The sequence below is a fragment of the Macrosteles quadrilineatus genome, unplaced genomic scaffold (assembly GCF_028750875.1).
Source record: "Macrosteles quadrilineatus isolate MER2022 unplaced genomic scaffold, UCM_ALF_1.0 Scaffold_1__1_contigs__length_201487025, whole genome shotgun sequence".
Taxonomy (NCBI): domain Eukaryota; kingdom Metazoa; phylum Arthropoda; class Insecta; order Hemiptera; family Cicadellidae; genus Macrosteles; species Macrosteles quadrilineatus.
In genome coordinates, this window is record NW_026542594.1 from 11,246,569 (window position 1) to 11,271,733 (window position 25,165).

The following is a 25,165-nucleotide window of genomic DNA, read 5'->3' on the forward strand; positions in this document are numbered from 1 at the left end:
AAGCCATGTTGTTCTTTATCAAATAGTTGATTATTTTCCAGATATTTATAGACCTGAATGTAAACAATATTTAATAAGTAATCAGTAATTTATATACTGATGTTTTTATTAATGTTTTTTAATCAAAGATTTTTAATATTTTTGTCTTTTTTTACAACTTTTTAAAATTTGTAAATATTTCTGAACTTAAAAAGTAGATATTATTTTTTTAATTTTTTGTATGACTTTTCATTAAATCTTGTCCCAAAAAAAATCCCTTCCCGCCGGAGTTAAAAAAATCTCGTCTAGTCTCGTTCATCACTATTCCACACCATTAGAACATGATGAGTTCCACTATATTTACTTGTCCAGAAGTCTGTTGATTAACTTTTAGGCAAAGAAAAGTTCTCTTGCTGAACATTAGACAAGTAAATTTATCTAGTGGTGTAAGACATGAAGACTTTTAAGTCAGTCAAATTCTAATTGTGCTTTCTCTCTCCTAAAACTTGAATCATAAAATACAGTGGAAATAGAAGATATCTAAGATTTTTTTTATGATCTATATCATACATATAACTGAGTACCGGTATTAAAAAAAAAATATCAGTAAGACATATAAAGGCCGGTTGCTCCTTCTACACACAATCCAACAGGTATAATGGAATATAAATAATGAGCATTTAACCAAATGAAAATCTGTATGCAACCTAAGAGCAGAAGGAAAGAAGAGTTAAAGTTGTGACACTCATTAAAAAGTAAAAGAGCGACGATGATGAAGTAAATGGTGTGGCATATTTCAAAGTTTAAAAATATTATTTTTTCTATACCTTTTCTAATTTTGCACGTTTTGGACTGGGAGTTAATAACTTGACACAGAACTTTTTATGGGACAAAACTTGTTCCTGAAAAAAATATAAATACATTAATAGAATTTATTTTAATAGTTTGTAATATTTTAAGATTTACACAGAGTCTCCAATAAAAAGTAAATTTTAGACAAATATGTGGTAAACATTTATTTTTAATTAGCTTAGCAACAAAATATGTAACACAAGAATTTGCATGGTTAAAAGCAAAACCACAATGGAAAATATGTTTTCTTAAAATGATAGAATGGGAGATTCATTTGATTTATTTTCATTTGTTTGTCAAACAACAAACAGTATCAAACAAGCTGGTGTTTTTTCAAATTAATCCCATTGTAACATAACATTTACGAGGGCTATCCAGAAAGTAAAGAACGTTTCGTTATGACGCCACTAGGCGCGCGCCGATCTCGTACATTTTGGTGCGTGCACACTCGACAACTCAGTTGGCATCCAGCCGTGACAGCTGGAGCATTCTCGCGCTGCCCGTTTTTTCACAATTTCAACTTAAGATGCGCGCTGCGATTAAAAATATTGCCAGTTATGAGGTGCAGTCAGTGAATGATTGAAAGTTCTGAAAAAATGTTGCATTCAGATTAAAATAGCCGATATGACGCTCATGAGTCATGATGAAGCGAAGGGCGAACGCCCGAGCATTGTGACTAAAGGAACTGGTCGCTAAAGTTGATGAAAAGTTTTGCGAAATGCGCCGATTCCCGATAACGGAGCTTTTGCTTTGTTGTGAGACAATTTCAACAACAAAGTCCATGAAACTTGAGGAGAAGTTTCGGTTTTATGTGTTCTCTAACAAAAACCGTATCACTGACCGCACCCCTTAACTGGCGGGATTTTTTATCGCAGCGCTCATCTTAAGTTGAAATTGTAAAAAAACAGGCAGCACAAGAATGCTCCAGTTGTCACGGCTGGATGCCAACTGGGTTACCGAGTGCGCACGCACCAAAATGTACGAGATCAGCACACGCCTGACGGCATCAGAACGAAGCGTTCTTTACTTTCTGTATAGCCTTGGTAAGACCCCAAAAAACGAGGCAATGTTAATTTCCATTTATATAAACTGTAGATCTGTGGGACACAAAAAAAAGAAAAACTATACTACTGAAGCAGTACATGTTTTAGAGAAGAATATAAACATTAGATTAAAACAGCCAGCCTTGAAGTTTAAACAAAACACTTGACATAAGCCCACCAAACTATGTACATATTACACATATGTACATATGTACGATATTACATTATTTATAGTTGCCCACATGGATTTTACTGGCCTATCATAGAGCTTGTTTCCATTTCATTTCTGAAGCTTAGCCTATTTACTTCATCGGCCATGAACTAAGAGAATTTGGTGCCTCATTTTCACTTAACAATCATCATCATACGTCAGTTCCAAGTTGCAACTGAAATATCCAACTATGGTTATTACAATGTTCTTTTCTATAAACTGCTATCCTTGGAAAAAATCTGATTCTTAAAGTTTGGCAAACTCAAAAAAATTGTATGACAGCAGTTTAGCTTAGGTTGAAAAATCCCTAGTCCTTCTAGAAATATTTATTGGGTAAATATCACAATATTAATATCAAACTACTGATTGAAAATAAATAACAAATTACATTTTTCTAAATCTTATACTGTAAACATAAATTACTTATCATATTGTAGCCGAATTTGAAGTAAAAAAAGCATCAATTTCAAATCGCGCGCTAAACGTAGGATCAGCTGACTGACAGACGAAAATACACACAATCCACTACTGTAACGCTCGTTTCTGGCCACTTGACAGATGTTTAGACTGATCACCTAAACCATAGATTATTTGTTTGTTTGGTGCGCGCCCCGACAATCCTGTCCACTACCAGAGGGCTTGAGCGTACAAGTATTGCCTGCCAAGGAGTGAGTAAAAACTTCAATCCAAATCGTAGTAGAAAGGACTGGAGCGGTTGACCTATTTTCAAGCCGTTAACCGGCAACAGACAAGCTGGCTCTTGAAAGCTGACATGAGGATGAGTCATCGGAAAGATACATAATTTGGACAATGATTAGGCCTTTTTGGTGTTGAGTTCCTAAGAAACAAGACGTGCCTACGTGATGACCCTCTTCTGCTCAGTTGGAGGATTCTAATTGGAAGTGTGTTTAATACAAAGAGGTAAGGCAGACAAAATATTTCCTAAAAAAAATATCAATTTGTAGTCGTATTAAATCGAGTCTGATGTTTCTAGTGAATTAAAGTAAAGTCAGGCAACGGATAGATAAGTCGAAATCACTTCTTTTAGTTGTATGGCCATACTAGGGACCAATGATTAGCGCTTCACAGACTCTTAATTGAGACAGCTTTTGCGGATCTCCATACCGGTTTGTGGATCTTCAACCCGGTCTTTGTGAACTTTATGTGCCCTGGCATAGTGATGTGATACTAAAACTTAACCGATTAGCCCTTTCCACACGGACACCACCACGTCTGGACCTCTCATCTTGGACTGGTACAACTCCACCGAGAAATCATCATTGTATTTAGGCCTATTTAGTTATAAGTTGTCTCAGTGGTTCATTGCTCGTTTTGTATGTTTCATGTTCTGTAAATTGTCTAACACTGTTATTTTCAGGATGGTGGCCACCAAATCCAAACCAAACTAGATTTAGACCATTTATGATTTAGGTTAAGAGTGTTACCTTGCTGAATTATTATTGTTGTTCTTCATATGTGTGTTGATATTAACTAGGTATTACTATTGATCCATTTCATTGCGGAAAAGTTGGCCTAAGTAGTATGGTAATCCAAAACTTGAGTTCAAGTTTAATTTTTGAACTAGCCTACATTTTGTTTTGCCTAAATTTCTGTTTTGCCTTTGGCCTATTTTGGAAGGAATACTTTGTAATAAATTTCTTGTTATTCCGCAAATACTCTTTGATTTTATTAGCCTGTGAAACTAGATAGTTGAGTTAAGATTGAGGTAATTCTGTTTTCACCTTGTTTCCGCAGAAGCTAGGTCCTTAGAGTACTTAAATTGATGGTTTATTGCTTTTAGCTTTTAAGTGAATTAATTAAAGGTAGGCCTACGGATACACCAACAAGTGATCCATAGGCCATGCACGAACGGTCGCTCTTTCAATTCTTAACTTGTCTGCCTTACTAGGAGGGGGTAGTTACCATTGGGAAGGGACAAGTTCCCCGTTTGTGTCTCCTGCAGTTCTCTCCCAGTAAACGGGGTGGCGCCCTTAAAAAAAAGGAAAATCCAGAAGTAACGCCGAGGTGTACCCCACTAGAGACCATCCAGGCGACAGCAGAAGGAGTTAGGCTGTGATGGACCGACTCCCTTGTATTGCCAACCCCACCCTTCTCTACTGAGTGTGAGCCGGGGCATTACACTACAGGGTCGAGACGAATCCAAGCAGGAGGGGAGACGAGTTGCCGTTCTGTTCCCTTCAGTCTACCTTTCCCGCAGGGTGAGCTTTTAATCGGGTCGAGCAAATTATTCAAAGTTCGCGGTGTTAGTTGGCAAAAAAGTTTTATTTTGATAAACGTTTAGAATACGTAGGGGTGTAACTGCAGCGCGTTCAAATTAAATTTGGTGTCAGAAAATTTTTTTTTCATCTATCGCCAACTAGCACAAACCGCCACTTGAAATTTCACTTTATCGTTGCGTCATAAAATTCCATTTTTTCGCGTGGTAAAAAAGCTCACCCTCATTTGTGTTTCCCGTGTTTCCCCCAAGTGCTACTAGGTACGTTTTTTAAGGGCCGTTTTTAAATTTCTTCGTTCCAGCACTGCGATTGGCATTTTCGACATTTGCGCTGTGTATGTGCATCTATTGGTAAGACATAGCCGGAAATTCGAGAAAAATCGGCCCTGTTTACATCCGGTTTCAAGCATTCAAAATGGTGCCGCCAATTGAGACTGCCGCCGACTGTGAAGTGAGCGCTGTAATTAGATTTTTAAGAGCTAAAGGTGTGAAAGCTATTGAATATCATCGACAGATTAGTGAAGTGTATGGCGAGAACATTATGAGTGACGGAATGGTACGCAAGTAGGTAAGGGCATTTTAAGACAGCCCCACCAACCTTTATGATGAGCGTTCATGATGAGCAACGCACTGGTTGTCATCATGGGTACGGGGACAGTAATGACGCCGCCCAGTGCGTTACTCATCATGAACGTTCGTGGTACCGTATTTCAATTCCCATATCCACTTGCATACAATTATGATACTCATAATGTTCTCGCCATACACTTCACTAATCTGTCAATGATTTTTAATGGCTTTCACACCTTAAGCTCTTAAAAATCTAATTACAGCGCGCACTTCACAGTCGGCGGCAGTCTCAATTGGCGGCACCATTTTGAATGCTTGAAACCAGATGTAAACAGGGCCGATTTTTCTCGAATTTCCGGCTATGTCTTACCAATAGATGCACATACACAGCGCAAATGTCGAAAATGCCAATCGCAGTGCTGGAACGAAGAAATTTAAAAACGGCCCTTACTTAAAAAACGTACCTAGTATATGTGTGGACGTCCATGTAAGTAATTGTATTTATTTATTGTATTATTTTAAGAAGCATTTTTATAGTGGGTCGTACAGACCGTTGAACCATTAATGTGAACCATTCTTGTTCTTTCCTGTTTTCTAGCACACGTTGTAAAGGATTAAATATTTCAAAGTTCAGTTTGTATCCAAAGTAATCTTATAAATTGGTAAGATTAATATTGGCAGTATTCATAACATTCTTGAAAAATAGTAAGGTTTATTGTTTTGTAGTAAAAGTGAAATAATTTTAGCTGCCACGTTGAAAAATATCTCTCAAATCAATCACACTGATTTTATGTCTTAATCATTTACAATATTCAAACATTTCAAGCTATACAATTTTGGGGGAAGTTCAATATATTTAGGAGTGAGAACTGGGCTGCTGGTGCGATTTAGGCTGTTGCGGCAGTTGAGAGTCGGAACGTGTTCATATATAGACAGGTCCACCATAACACCTTTTAGAGATAAATAATAATACTTTTAAACAAAATACAATCCTCTTGAGTTACATACAGTTAATATGTCGTAACCAACTGCACAACGAGATTTGCACTTCAGTTTTATAGTAGTTGGCCAGTGAAAAGGATTTGCAGGTGTTGGACTGTCTCAAACAATTTTCATTCACACCTAACTGTCACTGTCGCAACTGTTTGTTCGGCCCGATCAATTCTGCTGCCTAAATTATTCAAATAAATTTCAGAGAACAGTCTCTCAATGGCAAACTTACCTGGATCACAACCAAACCCACTTTTATACACCACAAATAATCATTGTAATATTGATTTTGTAAATATACAGTGTGCGGCAAAAAAAACTATCTATTTTCTGCAGCGCACTGTTCAGCGACAGGTCGTCTGAGGGTGATGGGAGTACGCTCGTTGGAAAGAGTATTCGATGCCATTTTCTGTTGGTAGTCAGAGCAGTGGCCACCTGAACAATGTGTGTTCGTTATAGAGTCAAATTAAAAAAGTAATGATTCAGTCATTGCAGTTCAGCGGCATTTCAATGCATTCTTTAAATTAGGTCGACATGGAGAGGTTCCGTCACGATTAGAAGAACATTAGAATGTATGGAAGAGCGTGTAGTAGTGTTCGATGTGTGCACATAATAGAGAATGCAATCACTACAATTTAAGACCAATATTTTCTGTTGTAGGACTTCAAAAACAAATTGTAAAACCCAGTAGGCCTTCTAAACTTTGTGTAGATGATGTCTGGTCTGATGATGAAAATAATCTTGATGAAATGAACCTTGCTGATGCTTCCGGGCCTTCTAGTAGTGGTGTAAATCAGATTACAGTAAATTTAGAAGTACATGAATCAACTATTGAAATTGGAAATTTCTTATTAGTTGGATTTGAAAAAGGATCTAAATCAAGTAATACACACCAGTTTAATGGTGTCTACCACCTACTGCCACCTAGTAGTAAAGGACCAACGAGAAGGACCACCGAGTGTAGTGTGTCCATATGGATACCTAGTAAGATCCCGCTAAACTTCTCATGACTTGGCAGTTAGTCCTTTGGATACATTAACCTTTTTATAGTTTTTTACAATTATAAAATGTGTTAGAATTTTTTTTAAATTTTTTTGTAAATCTAGGAACATAATTGAGACTAAAAACATATAATATACAGTATAACCTTGATATAACGAACCTCGATATAACGAATTTCTTGATTTAACAAATTTTTTTAAATCCCCTAGAACTCTCCATAAGACACAATGTATATTTTACCTCTACATAACGAACAAACCATATAAACGACCTTGATTTAACGAATTTTTCATGATCCCGGCTAAAATAAGACACCTCAATATAACGAATTTATCATTGTCAGAACCTCTACTTAACGAATTGTCTGCGTCTGTCCCTCGATACAATGAAACCCCCACCCCCATTATTGTTTTTGAAAAATCAGTTTCTTCATCAAATGAAATGGAAAGGTGACGTCAACGCTTGAGCTAACATTCGTCTGCTCCGTTTTATCCCTGTCTGCTGTCGTCGCTGCATGCGCGCTATGTTACAACTGAGAACTGATTTCAGTCACTGAGGACTGATGACGACGTAATGTGTAGTAAGCTGTGATTGGGTGATACTTGTACAATTTTTGGATGAAGATAAACCTAAGAAAGAAAAATAATAGAAGAACAAAGCAAAGAGAATAGCAACATTGTTATCTTAACATTCCTTTTACGAGTGTTTTTATTAATCTTTAAGTTGGTTATGATTATACACTTTTATAACGACTTATCTAATATTTTTATTATTTTCAATACGATTTGTTTAAACTAAGGCAACACCAATGCTATAGTTGATGATTATTACAGTATTGACATTCCTCTCTTGTGATTTAAAGCAGCACTGTAAGCCTACCGGCCTATCACGCAGTAGCTTACAAAACTCCCTACTGTTTTGTTTTGTTCATTACAAGGTTTATTGCTATACAATACAGTGTTTAGCTAGGTTTTAGTGAATTACATTAGAGTAAGCTGTGATTTTAAACTTACATTTTGTAACCTGTACCAAGGTCAACGACTAGAAATGTCATGATTGCGCAATATTAAAGATCCCTCCCCTTTAGTAGGCCTACCCCGGATAATCGAGGTTCTACTTTACAATGTAAACAGTGTACTGTAAAGTATTGTAGCCTAGGCTACTTTAATTGTGTTTTAATGAGGTCAAATCCCGACCTATATTGCCTGACGCTGGTTCTGAACCTCGACTTAGCGAAATTCCTGCAAACCTAACCTCAATATAACGAACCTCGTTTTAACGAAATCCTTGATATAACGAATATTCAGTTCGGTCCCTTCAGATTCGTTATACCAAGGTTGGACTGTAATACACTAGTAAAGATTTTTTTTACCCGCCAAGTAAAGGGTTTTAAGTAGAGGTGTGCGGATAGTAAAATTTCATTTCGGATCGGATTCGGATCGGATAGTTGAGGCTCGGTTCGGATCGGATTGGATATTGGGAGGTTCGGATTCGGATATTTTCGGATTCGGATAGTTCGGCGCGGTTAATAATAAGCTGCATATGCATTTTTAACCTATAAAACACTGTAAAGCTGTGTAAATAAACTTAAATGACGATTTAGAATTTCAAATTAGCCACGTCCACAGTTTTTTCTCTCTTGAAAATCACAATTCACAACATCTATTTTCAAAAGTTGGTTGCTTGAATTAAGTACACTAGCAGCCGAAATCTTCACACAACACTTTAGCTCAGCAGGACTGATCTCAAACGTTTGGGCTTGTTTACTTGAGGTTATGTTTTATGTTGTTTCCTGGTTCTCACAAGACAAGGAGTTCTATCTCAAGTTTATTTTTACATTGTATTTTCTTACGTTTTTGGAACGGATTATTGGCCTTAAGTGGCATTCTGCGGGTTTGCCAAGTTTAGAAAACATCACTAATGCACTAAGCTGGGCTCTAGATTTGATGTTGTGGCAAGTTAATTAGGCCAATTAGGCTTTATAACTCTGTAAAAGGTGTGTATCCCTGAATTTATAAATTTCATTCTACAATTATTCACTGCCAAACATAATTCAATAGAACCTTGATGAACCGAGAATTACACTAGCCTACATAACTTCATTACCCCAAGTAAAATACCAAGATAATTTTTAAAATTGTATTTGAATAGTACAATCTTAGTTTGTCAAAAATGGAATGTATATTCAACAATTATTGCAGTCCATTATTGTTATGCAGTATGGTCCCAAATTATTATTTTTGATTTTGAAACATCACAGTTCACTTGAAAAAATTAAAGTTGAAGCAGCCCAATGTCAAGTCACGCTTGAACAATAGTTTTTTACAAGCTTTCTCCAGACCACTGGGGAGGGCCGGGTCTGATAAGCCGTCTATATTGTCCACCCCCAAGGCGGTTCAACCCTCATTAGTGCCACTCGACTGCAATCAGTGGGAACCCAATACCACAAATCGATCTTTTAAATGAATAAAAATATTTGGTAATAATTGTTTTATTGATATTCACCTTGAAATTTCAATAAATTTGGTGTAAAATTTGACAAAAATCGGCCAATTTATTAATACAGTACCAATAAAGTACATTGGTAATTAAATAATAGGTAAAAATTAACCGATTTTCATCAAGTTTTACCCCCTGATGTGCGCTATGTCACAAAAGCTGATAACGACATGGGTGATTAGTAACCATGGCAACTAGGCAACTTGTTGAATGCGTGATGAAGGGAAACCCAAGAAATAGAAGAACAAAGAGAAAGTATAATGACGTTGTTATCTTTATACCCTTTTTACAATTGCTGTTATTATTATTATCTTTATGTAAGATTTTATGATTTTGTTTTATAGGTTTATAAAATAATTCTTTTTAACCACGGGAATATCAATTTATAATTTATCAACGTGCTTCTCTTCTGAAACAGCAGTACCGGATGCATAATAAAGGTCAATGACCTAAAATATCATGCATCGTTGTGCAATATTGTATTTTGATGTTGAAATTCAAATCATGACAAAAGATTGTATATTTCCCCTGGTCCCTATTATTTAATCATTTAATATACACAATTAATGCTAAATAATCATGGTTAGTTCTAATTTTATTTTTGATTATTCAAACTTTCTACACAATAAGACAATCCAAAGTGAAACCGGGCAATGAATACCTGAAAAACAACGCATCTTGTCCTGTGCCTGTGATTGGAATACCACTCGCCAGTCCTTTAGATTTAGGGAAGTAGTGCAAGTCTATCTATATATAGCTTCAAGGTCGTACCAACCCCTTCCCCCCTCACGCCTACTCGACTCACTGTTGCTACCCGTTACCCGGGCTCCTTTCGAGGTCATTGCCCAACCCCTCCCACCCTTCTATTGTGTTGTCTTTCTATTGTTTCTATTCTGACTTTTTTTGGGAAACATTAAATCTATTGTTTATGAAATGAAATGAAATGAGTAGCCTAAGTGCTTTATTAAACGATAAGGTAATATGTACATCCAAAAATATAACACTTTTAAACAATGGTTGATAACAACCGTCTGTTTGGTTGACACAATCTTTGCCTTCTAAAATAGTCTTTAAACAACATTTAGCACAAAAGAAATGAACATTTGTATACAATAAATAAAATAATAATAAAACACAATTAGAGTACTCAATAGATAACAAAACATAATACAGAATTAAACGTAATCAGATAAAAATAAACAAGTTTCAAGGTTTTTTGTTTTGTTTGTTTACCTAAAATTTAGAAATTAAACTCGCTTATAAGATCCCATCTATACTTCCAAGCTTCTCTAATGTATTTTGTGAAGATACGCCAATCCTTCCCATTTAGATATTGATAATATTCTACTTCACTCAAAGTGTTGCTTCCTAACCAAGACCTTCTAATATTACCCAAAATTGGACAGACGGCAATGAAGTGAAAGGTAGTTTCGTACTCTTCAAGATTGCATAATGAGCAAATAAAATTCTGTTCGGTCCAGGGTTTATAATTTAAATTTACCAGCTCTATCCTAGCTTTAATCGCCCAAGAAATTAGTTCAACATCTCTGAAGGCAAGGGGACTCTTATCTCCTAGTTCAAGGTCGACTCGCAATAGCTGTTTGTGTTAAACAGATGTCCTAGCTCGGCCTACACATTCATCCTTCCATTTGATTTTAATTGCTTCTGCCAGCGATCCTAACTGTATCGCCAATACGCTGACATCCTGAGTTTTAAAATTTATTTCTAAGCCATGAGTTTTCCCAACGGTTTCCCAATGTCTGCACCAAAATATATGTTTTTCAATAACCTGTTTTGCTAATATTCTAGGTAGGGATGGTCACGTCTCGAAATTTCGGGAAATTTTCGGGAAATTTTAAATCTCGTTACACGAGACGAGATTTCTTTTTGGCCGAGATTTTAATCGAGACGAGGATAAAAAAAAAAAAAAAAATTAAAAACGCCTGCAGAAAGTCAATGCAATACCCGCAATACAGGAGCATGTTGTAGTTGCGTTTCCTTTGCGAAGGCGTTCTTATTTAATTAATTCTTTAAATGTAAATATTACTTTAATAACATTTGAGAAGTTTTGTTAAGTGTAAGCAGTGTGAGGAATGTTTAATTACTATAAAAAGTTAAAACAAGTAAATATTTTATAAAAACTAATATTGCTTTTATTTTATGATTTATTTTATTTTAGGATAAGTTGAACTCTATCCTAACTGATATCACTATGTTTCCTAATCGTAGGCATTTTTAATAAGTTAGGCTTGATTAATAAAAAAATGTTATGCTGATGTTTTTTAATAAAAGATTGTAAATATTCTTGCCTATTATCATTATTTTTGTATTTAAACAGTCATCTAACAATGTTACAAAATCAGGTAAAAATTTTGAACGTGCATTTCCCGTTGTGTATGAGAAGGGAAATCCCGTCTCGAAATTTTATGAGAAATAAAAAATCTCGTCTCGTCTTGTCTCGAACTAAAAATCCAATCTCGTCCATCCCTAAAATCTACTATTAGGCAAAGATAACACTCTAACTATATAATTTATATTTGTTCTTAAAGTTTGGAAAAAAATTTTATCAGCACCCGTCTCTATATATAGTATGTAATTAGGAGTGTTAGAAGGCAATCTGAACAATCTTTTTATAAACAGTTTTTGGACTGACTCGACAATTTCACTATCTATAAAACCCCACACTTGTGCCCCGTAACAAATTATAGCCTTAACTATCGACTCAAAGCAACCTTTTTTGGAAGTAATTGGTACATTTCTATTAGAAATCAACCTGTCCCAAATTGAATTTAGAGCAAATTTACCCATTTTACACTTTTCTTTGAAGTGTAAGGTCCATGATAGTGTGATACCTAAATATTTGTACTGATTTACTACTTCAATCGTTTTACCCTTGTACCACCACTTGTCCTCTTTTTTTAACTTTCCACCATTCCTAAATATCATAATTTTAGATTTTTTTAAATTAACGTTTAGGTTCCATGTATTACAAGCCTCTAATTTGTTTATCATATGTTGAAGGACAGTTCCCGTCGGCGAGAGGAGTATAATGTCGTCGGCATACATTAATAAATTTACTTTTTCCCCGCTAAAGCTACACCCTCCTCCTAACGCTTCTGGCAAATCATTTAAAAATAGGCTAAAAAGGGTAGGTGAGAGATTACATCCTTGCCTCAGACCTGTCCTTGTAATAAAACTGTTTGTAACTCCCTCCTTGCACCACACACTAGCAAAAGTCTCGTCATAGTAACTCCTAATATTATTAATCACGCGCGTAGATACTCCAAGCGTTGACAGTTTGTAGAACAATGCCTTGCGGTCAATTGTATCAAACGCAGAACTAAAATCAACAAAAAAACAGTAAAGTTTACCCTGTTTCTGCGCAAGCCTTAGCTTGACCATACAACTTAGGTTAAATATATTATCAATTGTCGAGTAACCCTTCCGAAAACCTGCTTGAAACTCTGTTAGAATATTGTTATCATTGATCCAATTTTGTAATCGATTCGTTAACATACTGGTAAATAATTTAGCTACACAATTTATAAAAGATAAACCTCTGTAGTTCTCCACTAAATCTATATTGCCTTTTTTGTGTAATGGATAAATTATGGACTCCTTAAAACTTTTAGGGATTTTATTGCTTTTGAAAATGTTATTATAGACTGATAATAATGTGTTTAGAAAATGATCAGGTGCGTTTTTGTAAAACTCGTAAGGAATTCTATCAACTCCTGGGGCCTTATCTGCCTTGACCACGGCCAATACATCCTTTATCTCTACCAAGGTGAAATCGCTGTCTAATCGGTCGTTATCTATGAAAGGTTCTGCATAGCTCATCTCACCTGCCACAAGCGGGGGGTTAAGCAAGGCGCTATAATGCTCTATCCATTTGTTCGTCGTTATATTTCCTACTGCGTTACTGCACTTTCTCTTAAAATTTAAAATTGCTTGCCACATAGCTTTACTATCTGTATTATTATTGTTCAAATCTGAAATAATTTTGTCGTTATATAACTTCTTTTTTAACTTACACAATTTTTTGTATATATTTACTTGAGTAAGATAGTTACTTTTAACCAAGTTCGAATCAGTTTTTCTAAAAAGACTAAGCAATCTAAACATCTTTTTCCTCTCGGCTAAACACTCAAAATCAAACCACTTTTGCTTGTTTACAAACCTGTTTTTTACCGCTGTATGAGTTTTATGTTTTGCCGATCTAACAATGCACTTGGTCAAATTGTCTATATTATCCTGATTATCATTTCCTATCTGAACGTTGGTCAAATTAAGTAATACCCGACTTTTGTATTTCGATTGGTCCTCATCCGACCACTTTAATTTTGGTAACAAAGTTGACGTATTAACCTCTCTCCTCTCCCCTATGTTACTATTTATTTCATCAACTGACAGAATAATTTCGATCGGTAGGTGATCGGACCCTGGATATGGCACTACTCTAAAGTCCTTCACTAAATGCAAGGAATCCAATGACACAGTTGCCAAATCTATAACAGACGAGCCCATCGCCCCTATAAAAGTAAACTCACCCTCCTTATCACTAGCTGACCTTCCATTTACAACGATTAATCCTCTATTGTCAAACAATTCTAATAGCTTATTCCCCCTTCTGTTTATGGTTTTGTCTTTTGACTTCCTACCACTATCTAAATAACTATTTACATTTTTTATTTCACCCTTTTCAAAACCCTGTTCATCACCTATTCGTCCATTCAGATCTCCAAAAAATATTAAATTCCCAATTTCATTACTATTTCAAATATTCAACAATATCACTAAAACTCTGTTCCCACTTATTGTAATTCAAATATAAAGGTATGAAATTTAGGGATTTTTGAACACCATTGAAACTCGCCTTTACATAACTTAGTTCATGTTCATTAACAAAAGTAAAACTTTTCTGGAAAGGTGAATTCAAGTTTAACCCAATAATATCACCTCCGCTATATCTGCCAACATTACCTATCCTTTCAGCAAATTTAATACACAACTTAAAGATTTTAATTTGTCTCTAATAAAAAATTCGTCTGATTTAACTAAAAATGTTTCTGTTAGGAAAAATAAATCATATTTACATAAAAAATCAACTAAACTGTCATCAATAATTCTATTTTTCAGCCCACATATATTATATGAAAGTACCTTAAAGGTTCCTATACCATGTCCCATTACTTGCACAGCGCTGTCTCCGTCCTGCTGTTGGTTCTCAGAAGGTTTGGCGTAGTCCCCTCACACGACGACCTGCTGAGGAGTCGTGGTCTGCGCCGCCTCAGGTGCCCCCGGCAATGTCTCTCTAGGTCCCGCGCCCGTGTCCATGGCTGCAGCCTCCGCATATGTTTGAGACGTCATCCGTTGTGGCTCCTCTTCGTCGTCGTCCTTCTCCGTGCCCCGTCGAGACAGTTTGGTGAGGAAGTCCGAGAAGTCATGTCGGAATAGTTTCATCAGTTCTCGGGCTCCTTCAACTCGTCCAGCTTTCAGTGTGTTGTCTTCCCAGGTAAAACGCGTGCCCTTCACGTACAGGTGATCATGGACAAGTGGCATCTTAAGTCCTCCAACTAACTTGTCTATTTCTGCTCGTACTGCCACTAAACGCGACCGTTTAACCCTTATTTCTTGCGGAAAGTCTTTATGTATGATATAGTTAGTTCCTTTCAAAGTCCTAGCCTGGGTCAATATGTAGTCTATATCCGCGTCCTCCGGAATGTGAGCAATAATAGAGTTTCCCTCTCTCCCAATTGTATGAGCCCTATTAACCCACAATTTATCGATGCCCAACACTTCTCGGCAAAAGTTTTTTATAATTTGTTTACAATCTGGACGTTTCCCACTAAACTTAAGGCCTTTGAATATTAAATTATTCCTTCTAGACCTCCCTTCTAAGTCAATAAGTTTGTCATGCACAAATTTTCCCTGACGCCTAAGCTCACAGATTTGATCCCTTAGCGATTCATTCTCAATTACCAGTTCCTGCACCTTATTGTTTATACTACACAGGTCATCTTTAGTAGCTAAATTCCCTAGTTTTTGGTCCAATTTTCTATCCAACAGATCACTCAAACCTTTCATTAGCTGCTCGAGCGGCATGTCCCCGACCTTCTCCGCACCCATGTTGAGGTTATCCACGCTGCCGACCGGGCTTTCAGGTGACGTGTATTTTTGGTGACGTTTACTTCCCCTCGGCGCTGCAGGTGTGAAATAGTCTTCAATTTTTGAACAGCTCATTAAGAACACTTTCACAATTTTAACGTCTTGTAATAAAAACACAAAACATCGGTCGCTGTTCGATCACCGTTATACACTATTGCACTAGACTAACCCGTTTGCTCCGGCACGACACGACCACGTTGACTCGGCCTCGAAACTGTTGTTCGGATAATAATGTTTATAACTAGTTCCTTGCTGGAAATATAACTTAAACTGATAATACTTGTTCTGAACTATGGTTATCACTACTGATAAGAAAATGTTTAACCATTAACTCGGATAAAAGCATATTAAAACTGGAGACAGTGTGAAACCACTTCTATCGTCTACGGCAACAGTAGTGCCAACCTAAATCTATTGTTTACGTAACAGCACAGAAGTAGGCTAGATTTGTATACTTTAAAACAGTACTGTAAAAAAAAAAACTATTACGCATAGCGCCCCTCGCATCAGGAGACAACCACGAGTTGACCCTGGTAGTTCATTTCTGCTTTATGTCTGTTCGTTCCAGACTAATCTATTCGTAAAGCAAAACAGCCGATAACGACTAAACTAGACATCGGTATTGCATCATACGGCTCCTTTGTCCTTTGCTGTTACGTCGTCGTTGGAAACCTATTGCTGTAATTTTTGTACTGGGAAACTAATGATGGTTATGATTTAGTTTTCTGTCCAAAACGTCAAAATATGTTGTCTATCCGAAAAAGTCGGATATATAACGGATAGTGTCGGATATCAAATTTAGGCTCGGTTCGGATACGGATATCCGAACCGAACCGAATCCGACCCGATTTTTCGGATATCTGCACACCTCTAGTTTTAAGTGATATTGATGATGACAATATTGAAGATGACTTTGGTTTATAACTCAAGCAATATGGAACATTCGTTGCATGCCTAGATGTACGAATTCTTATGCAAACAAGAAACTCAGTGAACATTTTAGGCCTACCTAAACCGGTAATTGTTGTCTAGATTTAATTTAATAAAATATGTTAAAAAGCATGTCTTCTTGAAGTAGCCTATCTTATTTTCCTTATAGGCTAACCTAATAACCTTAATCAATAGAAATGCAGTTATCTTACTGTATAAAGATTAAATAAAAATAATAATAAGCTCCTTTATTCATAAAGATAGCGAGAAGCACACACAAGTTATATGTGTCAGGTATCGGTATCGAGTGTGCGGAATCGAGAATTGAAACCCAAGTTTTAGAATTGGAATCGGTATCGGAATCGACCAATTCAGGAATCGGCCCATCACTAGTAAATAAAGATAATTTGAAACTCTCAAAAACCTTGTGAGCATGTCACCACAGAGAATATAATTTATGTATACAAAAAGAAGGCTACCTTTTGCCGAGTGACGGTGACAAAACACTGGTCACCACCGGCGTATATTCGCTTGACTACATAGTCAGAGATGTTGTTGTTCTCCACTATGGAGATGCCGGAGGGAGAGAGCCATGGACCGACCACCACCTGTGGTGTGGTAGAGCTGAGTTGGGCTTTGGTGCCGAGCTGTCCGGCACAACCGAGGCCAAACGCATAGATGCGCCCTCGTGATGGTACTAGCGCCAGTGTGTGTCTCCTGCAACAATTATTTTTGTTAATTCTACCGTGATACAAAGTGACAGTAGATATTTAAAACAAAGATGAAATGAGGGGTGAAAATGAATTATGAGAAAGCTAATCACCAAAGCCTTCTGAAACTCGGTGGTATGGGTCCATGATCAGGAAGAGTCGGGCTCAATTTCAAACAATCAAAAGGTGCTTGAATTTTTTTCTCAGGATCAAACTAGCAACCTCGGACTATAAGGTAATGTATGCTCAGTTACCCTACTATTTCAATTCAACTTAAGAAGATTTTTTCCTTAATGCATATGGCCTACTCACACAATATTCTCTTGAATTACTTACAATTAACTAGGGGTGTGCGAAGCAGCAAAAAAATTCTGATTTTAAGCAATACGGCATTTTTTAGATTCATACTTGTGAATGGAGTAAAATAACAATAATTAAAATTTACCACATTTGTGTAATGCAAATTTTTACTGATGTGTTATTAGGCCTATTCATGCATATGACATATGAATTTTTGTAAGTGAAAAAATATTTATTTTCAATCATATATTAGAAGCTGGAAATATCAGTGAGCTGCTTTTCTTGCCTACGGTATTTCATAATTTTTACTTGCAGAATCGTATTGTTAAGCATGTTACCTATTGCATAATATTGATTTCACAAATAAATATATGTTTTGGTGTAAACAAATAAAAACATTTGTAAGATTTTTAGATTTATACTGAAACTTTCAATTGATAAAATGAGAGGATAGAATCAGACGTACAAACTACAAGGTATAGGCTACATAGCTTCAGACCTACAAAAATACCAAATTTAGTTAATTAAGTATAAAGTAACAATTTTTCAGACTTATTTTTAGGATGATATGGAGTGACTTGTTTTGGCTACATGTTTACAGTAGTAAAACATGTCCCACACTGCTTACACTAACAAAACTTCTCATCATTTGCAATGTCAAAACAAAAAATTATAAAACAATTAAAGCAACATTTACATGCAAAGAATAAATTAAATAAGAACGTCTTCACAAAGGAAACGCAACAACAACGCGCTCCTGTATTACAGGTATTGCATTGACTTTCTGCAGGTGTTTTTTGTATGGATACTATACTATTTCCCCCATGAACCAAATTGTTTTATGACCACCACTGAATCGAATCGTAATTTCGATGCATAGCACACCCCTACAATTTACTTTTTCCAAGCTGAGATAAAAAAGCAGCATTCAACAATTATCAACAAGACTAGAGTGAAATAGCAATTACAGGAAGCCTACTGACCTGCCACAGCTGATTTGTGTGACTGTAGTACCCATAAGCTCCAATACCTTACGAGGTAGGATCTCATTGCTGGTGGAGCCATGGCCAAGTTGGCCATACTGCCCTGCACCACAGGTAAACACTCCTCCATCCTGTACAACAACATCTACTATTGCTCACTAATCAAAACCTAAAATATTATTAATACAGTAGAACCTCGCTTATTCAAAGTTCAGAGGAAAGACAATATATTTCAAACTATAGGAAGTTTGAAATATAGAGAGTTCGAATTATAGAGGTCAGAATAAATAAAATTTGAATTATGGAGGTCCCAGTTTTAAGTGTAGAAAGTTTGAGAGAATGGTGACTAATGAACACATCGTGGAACATCAATAAGAGCATCAGTTCATGTTTCAACAGGCATATTTTTTGTTCTAAATTCCAATTACGGAGGCTTACGGTGACACAGTTTGAATTTTAGAGGTTGACTTTGAATTTTGGAGGTAACAATTCAAATCATGGCAACATAATTTGAATTGTAGAGGCTCAAGTATGTACAAATTCAAATTGTAGAGGCTGCAATAATAGAAAAAATCACTATGAAACATCGGTATATTATTTTTGAAATTCTAGAGGTTTTCTGAGAGTAACGAGAAACATTACTAATTATAGAGGTTTTCGAATTATCGAGGTTCAAATTAGTGAGATTCTACTGTATTCAGGACTACTTAAAACACAACAAAATATTCACCTAAGAAGGTTATGAATATACTAGCTGTTGCCCTTCGGCTTCGCCTGATATAATTTTGTGTTTTATTACTATACTATGAACACGCTAAAGGCTGAAATTGCCTTTTGCGTCTAACTGTCCGTTTACGAGGAGCTTCAAATTACTCCCTCCGGACAACATACATAATTAGGGATGGACGGGTCCCGAAATTTCGGGAATTTTTCGGGAAAAAAATATTCCCGATTATCGGGACGGGATTACATTTGATTCGGGAATTTTTCGGGACGGGATTTGGTTTGATCGCCGGCGATTTTGCCGCTTCGCGAGTGCCGGTGACGCCACTATTACGAGCGATCGTGCCGTGACCGCAGAGTCATACCGACAATCACGCCGTGACCGCGGAGTCATTACGACGATCACGCCGTGACTGCGGAGCCATACCGACAATCACGCCGTGACCGCGGAGTCATAACCACGATCGCGCCGTGACCGCAATTATTGGACGGACGATCGCGCCACGACCGCGAAGCCATACCGACAATCACACCGTGACCGCCGAGTCATAACGACGATCGCGCCATGACCGTGATTATTGGACCGACGATTGCGCCGTGACCGCGGAGTCATAACGACAATCACGCCGTGACCACGGAGTCATGCCGACGATCGCGCAGTGACCGCGAGTCATACCGACGATCACCCCGTGACCGCGAGTCATACCGATGATCACCCCGTGACCACGGAGTCATACCGACGATTACGATGTGACCGTGAGTCATACCGACGATCATGGCATGGCCGTGAGTCATACCGACGATCATGGCATGACCGTGAGTCATACCGACAATCACGCCGTGACCGCGGAGTCATTACGACGATCACGCCGTGACTGCGGAGCCATACCGACAATCACGCCGTGACCGCGGAGTCATAACCACGATCGCGCCGTGACCGCGGAGTCATAACCACGATCGCGCCGTGACCGCAATTATTGGACGGACGATCGCGCCACGACCGCGAAGCCATACCGACAATCACGCCGTGACCGCCGTGTCATAACGACGATCGCGCCATGACCGCGATTATTGGACCGAAGATTGCGCCGTGACCGCGGAGTCATAACGACAATCACGCCGTGACCACGGAGTCATGCCGACGATCGCGCAGTGACCGCGAGTCATAACGACGATCACCCCGTGACCACGGAGTCATACCGACGATTACGATGTGACCGTGAGTCATACCGACGATCATGGCATGGCCGTGAGTCATACCGACGATCATGGCATGACCGTGAGTCATACTGACGATCGCGCCGTGACTGCGAGTCATACCGACGATCACCCCGTGACCGCGGAGTCATAACAACAATCACGCCGTGACCACTGAGTCATACCGACGATCGCGCAGTGACCGCGAGTCATACCGACGATCACCCCGTGACCGCGGAGTCATACCGACGTGACCACGGAGTCATACCGACGATCGCGCCGTGACCGTGAGTCATACCGATGATCATGCCGTGACCGCGAGTCATACCGACGATCACCCCGTGACCGCGGAGTCATACCGACGTGACCACAAACGGTAAAGATTGATTTTGTATGCCTTTTTTGGTAACTGCAATACTCAAGACTTTCTTTTTATGCACAGAAAAAATCCCGTCCCGTCCCGTCCCGAACTAAAAATTCAATCCCGTCCATCCCTAATATATATATATATATATATAAATTTGAATTAATGGTGTTTTAGGCCTCTGGGGACATCAAAATGAAAAAGTAAATCGGTCCCGGGCCTAGGTCTTACCATGTGACCTACGGAAATAGCTACTTCCCTATTGGGAAATTCACTAAAACAACAGGTTTGCGAAATAAAACATAAAATATATATTTAATAGGCTTATCTCTAGAGGTGGGGGGTCTAAAAGCACTTTTAACCTAAACCCACAATACCGGTACATGCACTAGGCCTACAAAAAAACCATCACAGTCACAGAACTAAGCCTTTGACAAATCTTTTTTTCAACAAGCCTGCATCTTAAACTGTAACCTAAAATGAACATGTACTTAGGCCTATTTTCTAAAAAGTTTTGTTCAAAACGTCCTTTCCATAAATACTATTGTTCTAAATTTCCCTTAATAATGGAGCCTAAAATTAACTTGATGCAGGTTATAGGTACAAAATGACTCAAAATTACTACCTTCTAAATATTTAGCTAGAATTTAACAGACAGTTAACTTAGTTTAACAAATTTCCAGAGCCCTTTTCTTTCCAAGGTTAGTAGCCTATGTTAAATTTATTGGTTTAACAGTGAATCATTTCAACAAATAGGCCTATATTTAACACTTCTGGTATGGCAAATATTGTTTTGATTTGAATGTGTTTGGTTTTCAAATAGTTGTTTGTACAAATAGGCCTAACTTAAGTTTTATTTCCTTAATCCCTTCATACAGGGTGATTACTGGGAAACGCATGTTTTTGACTTGCATAGTATACAAGGAATATCGTTCGGCTACGGCCAGAAGTTGTTTCGCTGTGGAGAGGTAAGTGTGCAGTTTCAGTTCTAGCCGAGATGTGGAACCTTGGGCATCTGTAGCGGATCGCTACAATAGCGCAAGTCACGTGACGACGATGCGCGCGCAGTCGGCCCGGGAAGGCACGCGCAGCGAGCCAGGAGAGTAGTCGTAGTGTCTCCGTCTCCGCCATCAACACGTCTTAGTCCGGATAAGTACCTTAAATTAGAATATGTCTAGATAGTTTCGTAGGGGTTGGGGAAGGGTGTAGGCTAGGGTAGGTAGTAATTAAATTATGTAATTTATTGGGTTCTAGAATGGTCGTGGTCTGGCAATTAATATCACAAATTAGAATTCACATTTGCTAAATCTAGTTACCTTTTTCACAAATTAGAATAAGTCCATATATATATATTTCTCTGATCATTATATTATAATTAGATACATTAAGAACATAAAAGCTGGCTGTGATAGGCAGCTAAGGTAATATTGTGCACTTTGACGAGTTAAATCAATTCCTTGCAATAGAGTTGGGTTACGACAGGAAATGTGCGTGATTTGGCAGTGGTTAGAGGAAGATATATAGGGCCCAGGTATCTTCGTTTACACTCATACTACACCACATCATCACACATCGTACGTTTGTCATGCGACAGTATTATGCAAATGGTGAATCAGTCACTCAGACTCAGCGAGACTTTCGTGCACATTGCACGGCATGGTGCTATCCCTGATTGTAACATGATATTGTGTTGGATACGTAATGTTAACACAATTGGATCTTTGATTAAGAAGAAACGTCCTGAACCGGCAAAGACAGTTAGTACTCCTGAGCCAGTTGAAAGAGTGCGCCTTGCAACAGTTCAGAGTCCTAGCCGCTCAATTCGGAAGCGGACATCTGCTCTTGGACTTCGCCCATCCACTGTGAGAAAGATCTTAAATTTCATTCTTTCAAGCTGGCAGTATGTCATCAATTTAGTCAAGCAGATATGAGACAACGTGTAAATTTTGTTACACAGGGAAATTTTAGAAGAAAATGATCCTTATGAGTGATGAAGCCCATTTTCACTTGGACGAAGCAGTCAACAAACAGAATTTACGATTTTCGTGGGCAAAAAATCCTCAATACGTAGCTGAGAGACCTCTTTATAGCTTACGTGTGACTGTGGTGTGCGGTTAGTGAAAAGAGGTTCATTGGTCCTTATTTTTTTTTTTTTTAGACAACGACGGCAGAGCAGTGACAGTGAATGCACAACGGTACCTGGAAATGTTGGAAGAATATTTTTTTTTGTCAGAACTGTGCCGTCAACGTATAGATACGTAATGTATGGTTCCAACAAGATGGATAACAGCCCATACATTAGTATGGAATTCTTTCGGTGAATATTCCCTACAAGAGTGATCTAACATTTGGTGATTTCACTTGGCCTCCTCGCTCACTGGATCTTACAATTCTAGATTTCTTTCTATGGATATTTTTTAAATCTAGAGTTTTCATGAACAAACCACAAACAATACAGGAACTTAAAAGAAGCAATTCACCATGAAATCAACGCTATTCCTAGAGATAATAATTTTAGCAAAATCCGTAGCAAGTTTTAGGGAATGCCTTCAACACTGTATCCAAGCAGAAGGCGACCACCTTAAGAGATGTAATTTTTTAACGCTAAATTGTAAGTCAATTTATTCTGAAATTGCATAAATGTCAACCTTTATAAATATGTTGAAAATACAACAACTGTCAATTCTGATCATTTATCAAATGTAAATTGAACCAGATACCTGTGTGAGAAAAACTGAGAAGTCTTCCCCACACGCTATGTACTTGACTCTAATTGAGCGAAGTGTTTTCAGTTGAGCAGGGAAAAACGAGTCAACTTCATTATTGAGCCCCAACTGTCCACTGTTGTTCTTACCCCACCCAAAGACAGCACCTACACAAACACAAAGTGTGAAAATAAGCGATAAAATGTTGGAAAACATTTAATATATTTAAAGTAGTATTTTAACAACGACAAAATTTACAATATTGAAATCATTGATTATATTGATTTTGGTAGTAGCCTAGATATAAATAACAACTTTTCCAATCAAATTTTCATCAGAATTTTTTAGGTGGTTTGGACAACTGATAATTTACCCGCAATAGTTTACATTGCATATCATAGGTGTATTTTACATGAGTAGAGATGAGCACTTGACTACTTTATTTTGCCTCACAACTCATGGTTTTGTATCATGTTCAAGGCATTTTACATGAACATCTTATATTTATTCAAATAAAGTTTAGTTTGGAAAAATATACTGTACGGAGGTGTATGGATGAGAAAGAATCTTCTGCGATTCTAATGATTATGGTATCAATAAATTTTGATCCTCTAACAGCTAGCAAACTCTAATATGTCAAAATCCAACCTTAAATCTAAAACTCAGAGTCAAGATGTTGTAAACATACTGGTCTTTTAATATAATACTGTCCACATAGATCAACCTGATTTGGAGACAGCAAAACTGTGACTGCCACCAGAGGAGATGAATGCTAGAGGTACTCCTCCCAGAGATTTGACTAGGGTGGGTTGTGATACTGACTCACACTTGTTGCCTAGGCCCAGCTGTCCACTGTCATTACATCCCCATGCAAACAGCTGACCATCTGCAAACAAAGAGTCTCAGACTTGGCAAAGCTGTGACTGCTACCAGAGGGAATTAATGCTAGAGGTACTCCTCCCAGAGATTTGACTAGGGTGGGTTGTGATACTGACTCACACTTGTTGCCTAGGCCCAGCTGTCCACTGTCATTACATCCCCATGCAAACAGCTGACCATCTGCAAACAAAGAGTCTCAGACTTGGCAAAGCTGTGACTGCTACCAGAGGGGATTAATGCTAGAGGTACTCCTCCCAGAGATTTTACTAGGGTGGGTTGTGATACTGACTCACACTTGTTGCCTAGGCCAATGAATACAAACCACTATAAGAAGCGAAACCTTATGGGTCAAAAGGGGACGGCGCCGAGATTAGTTTACCGAGATTCCGCTTGGAGCGCCACAAGTTGTTTTGCAGCGCTAACAGCCGAATCCAGCGTAGCGGCCTCCCGCCAACTCGAACCATGATTAAATAAATTTCAGGCTCAGGCTTTTACTTGAGATATTGATAGTTTTAATCAGTAAAGCTCAAGATACTGTATCGCTCAATCAGAAAATATAAATTTGATTATATCTTGGATATGAAATTTAGTTTTAGATATATTTACTTAATTCTAATTACGTTATTCTATTTGTTTTGACCTAAGAACCTTCAGTGAAATACCAGCTACCATTTGATTAATTGATTGCTAAGATCGGACGTACCTAAAGCACACAGCTAAATCACGAACAACACAAATTGTTCAAAAAATGGAGTTATTTATCATCGATTTATAGTCAAACGATCCTTGCTTGCAACCTCAACAGTAACTGTCGACTTTGACGG

General features: G+C 37.7%; 1 protein-coding gene across 2 annotated transcripts in view; it reads right to left on the reverse strand.

Annotated features, from left to right (window-relative positions):
• LOC129001749 (probable E3 ubiquitin-protein ligase HERC4) overlaps positions 1-25,165 on the reverse strand; it is a 167,156-nt gene that overhangs the window by 114,650 nt on the left and 27,341 nt on the right. The window contains exons 6-9 of one of the 2 annotated variants that reach the window (XM_054429189.1): positions 24,187-24,348; positions 23,478-23,629; positions 18,474-18,604; positions 16,960-17,197 (exon numbers count right to left, since the gene is read on the reverse strand). In XM_054429189.1, the coding sequence (XP_054285164.1) occupies positions 16,960-17,197; positions 18,474-18,604; positions 23,478-23,629; positions 24,187-24,348 (683 nt within the window). Of the gene's footprint in view, positions 1-806; positions 882-16,959; positions 17,198-18,473; positions 18,605-23,477; positions 23,630-24,186; positions 24,349-25,165 lie in introns of those variants that run through there. The other variant, XM_054429181.1, reaches the window with a different exon arrangement.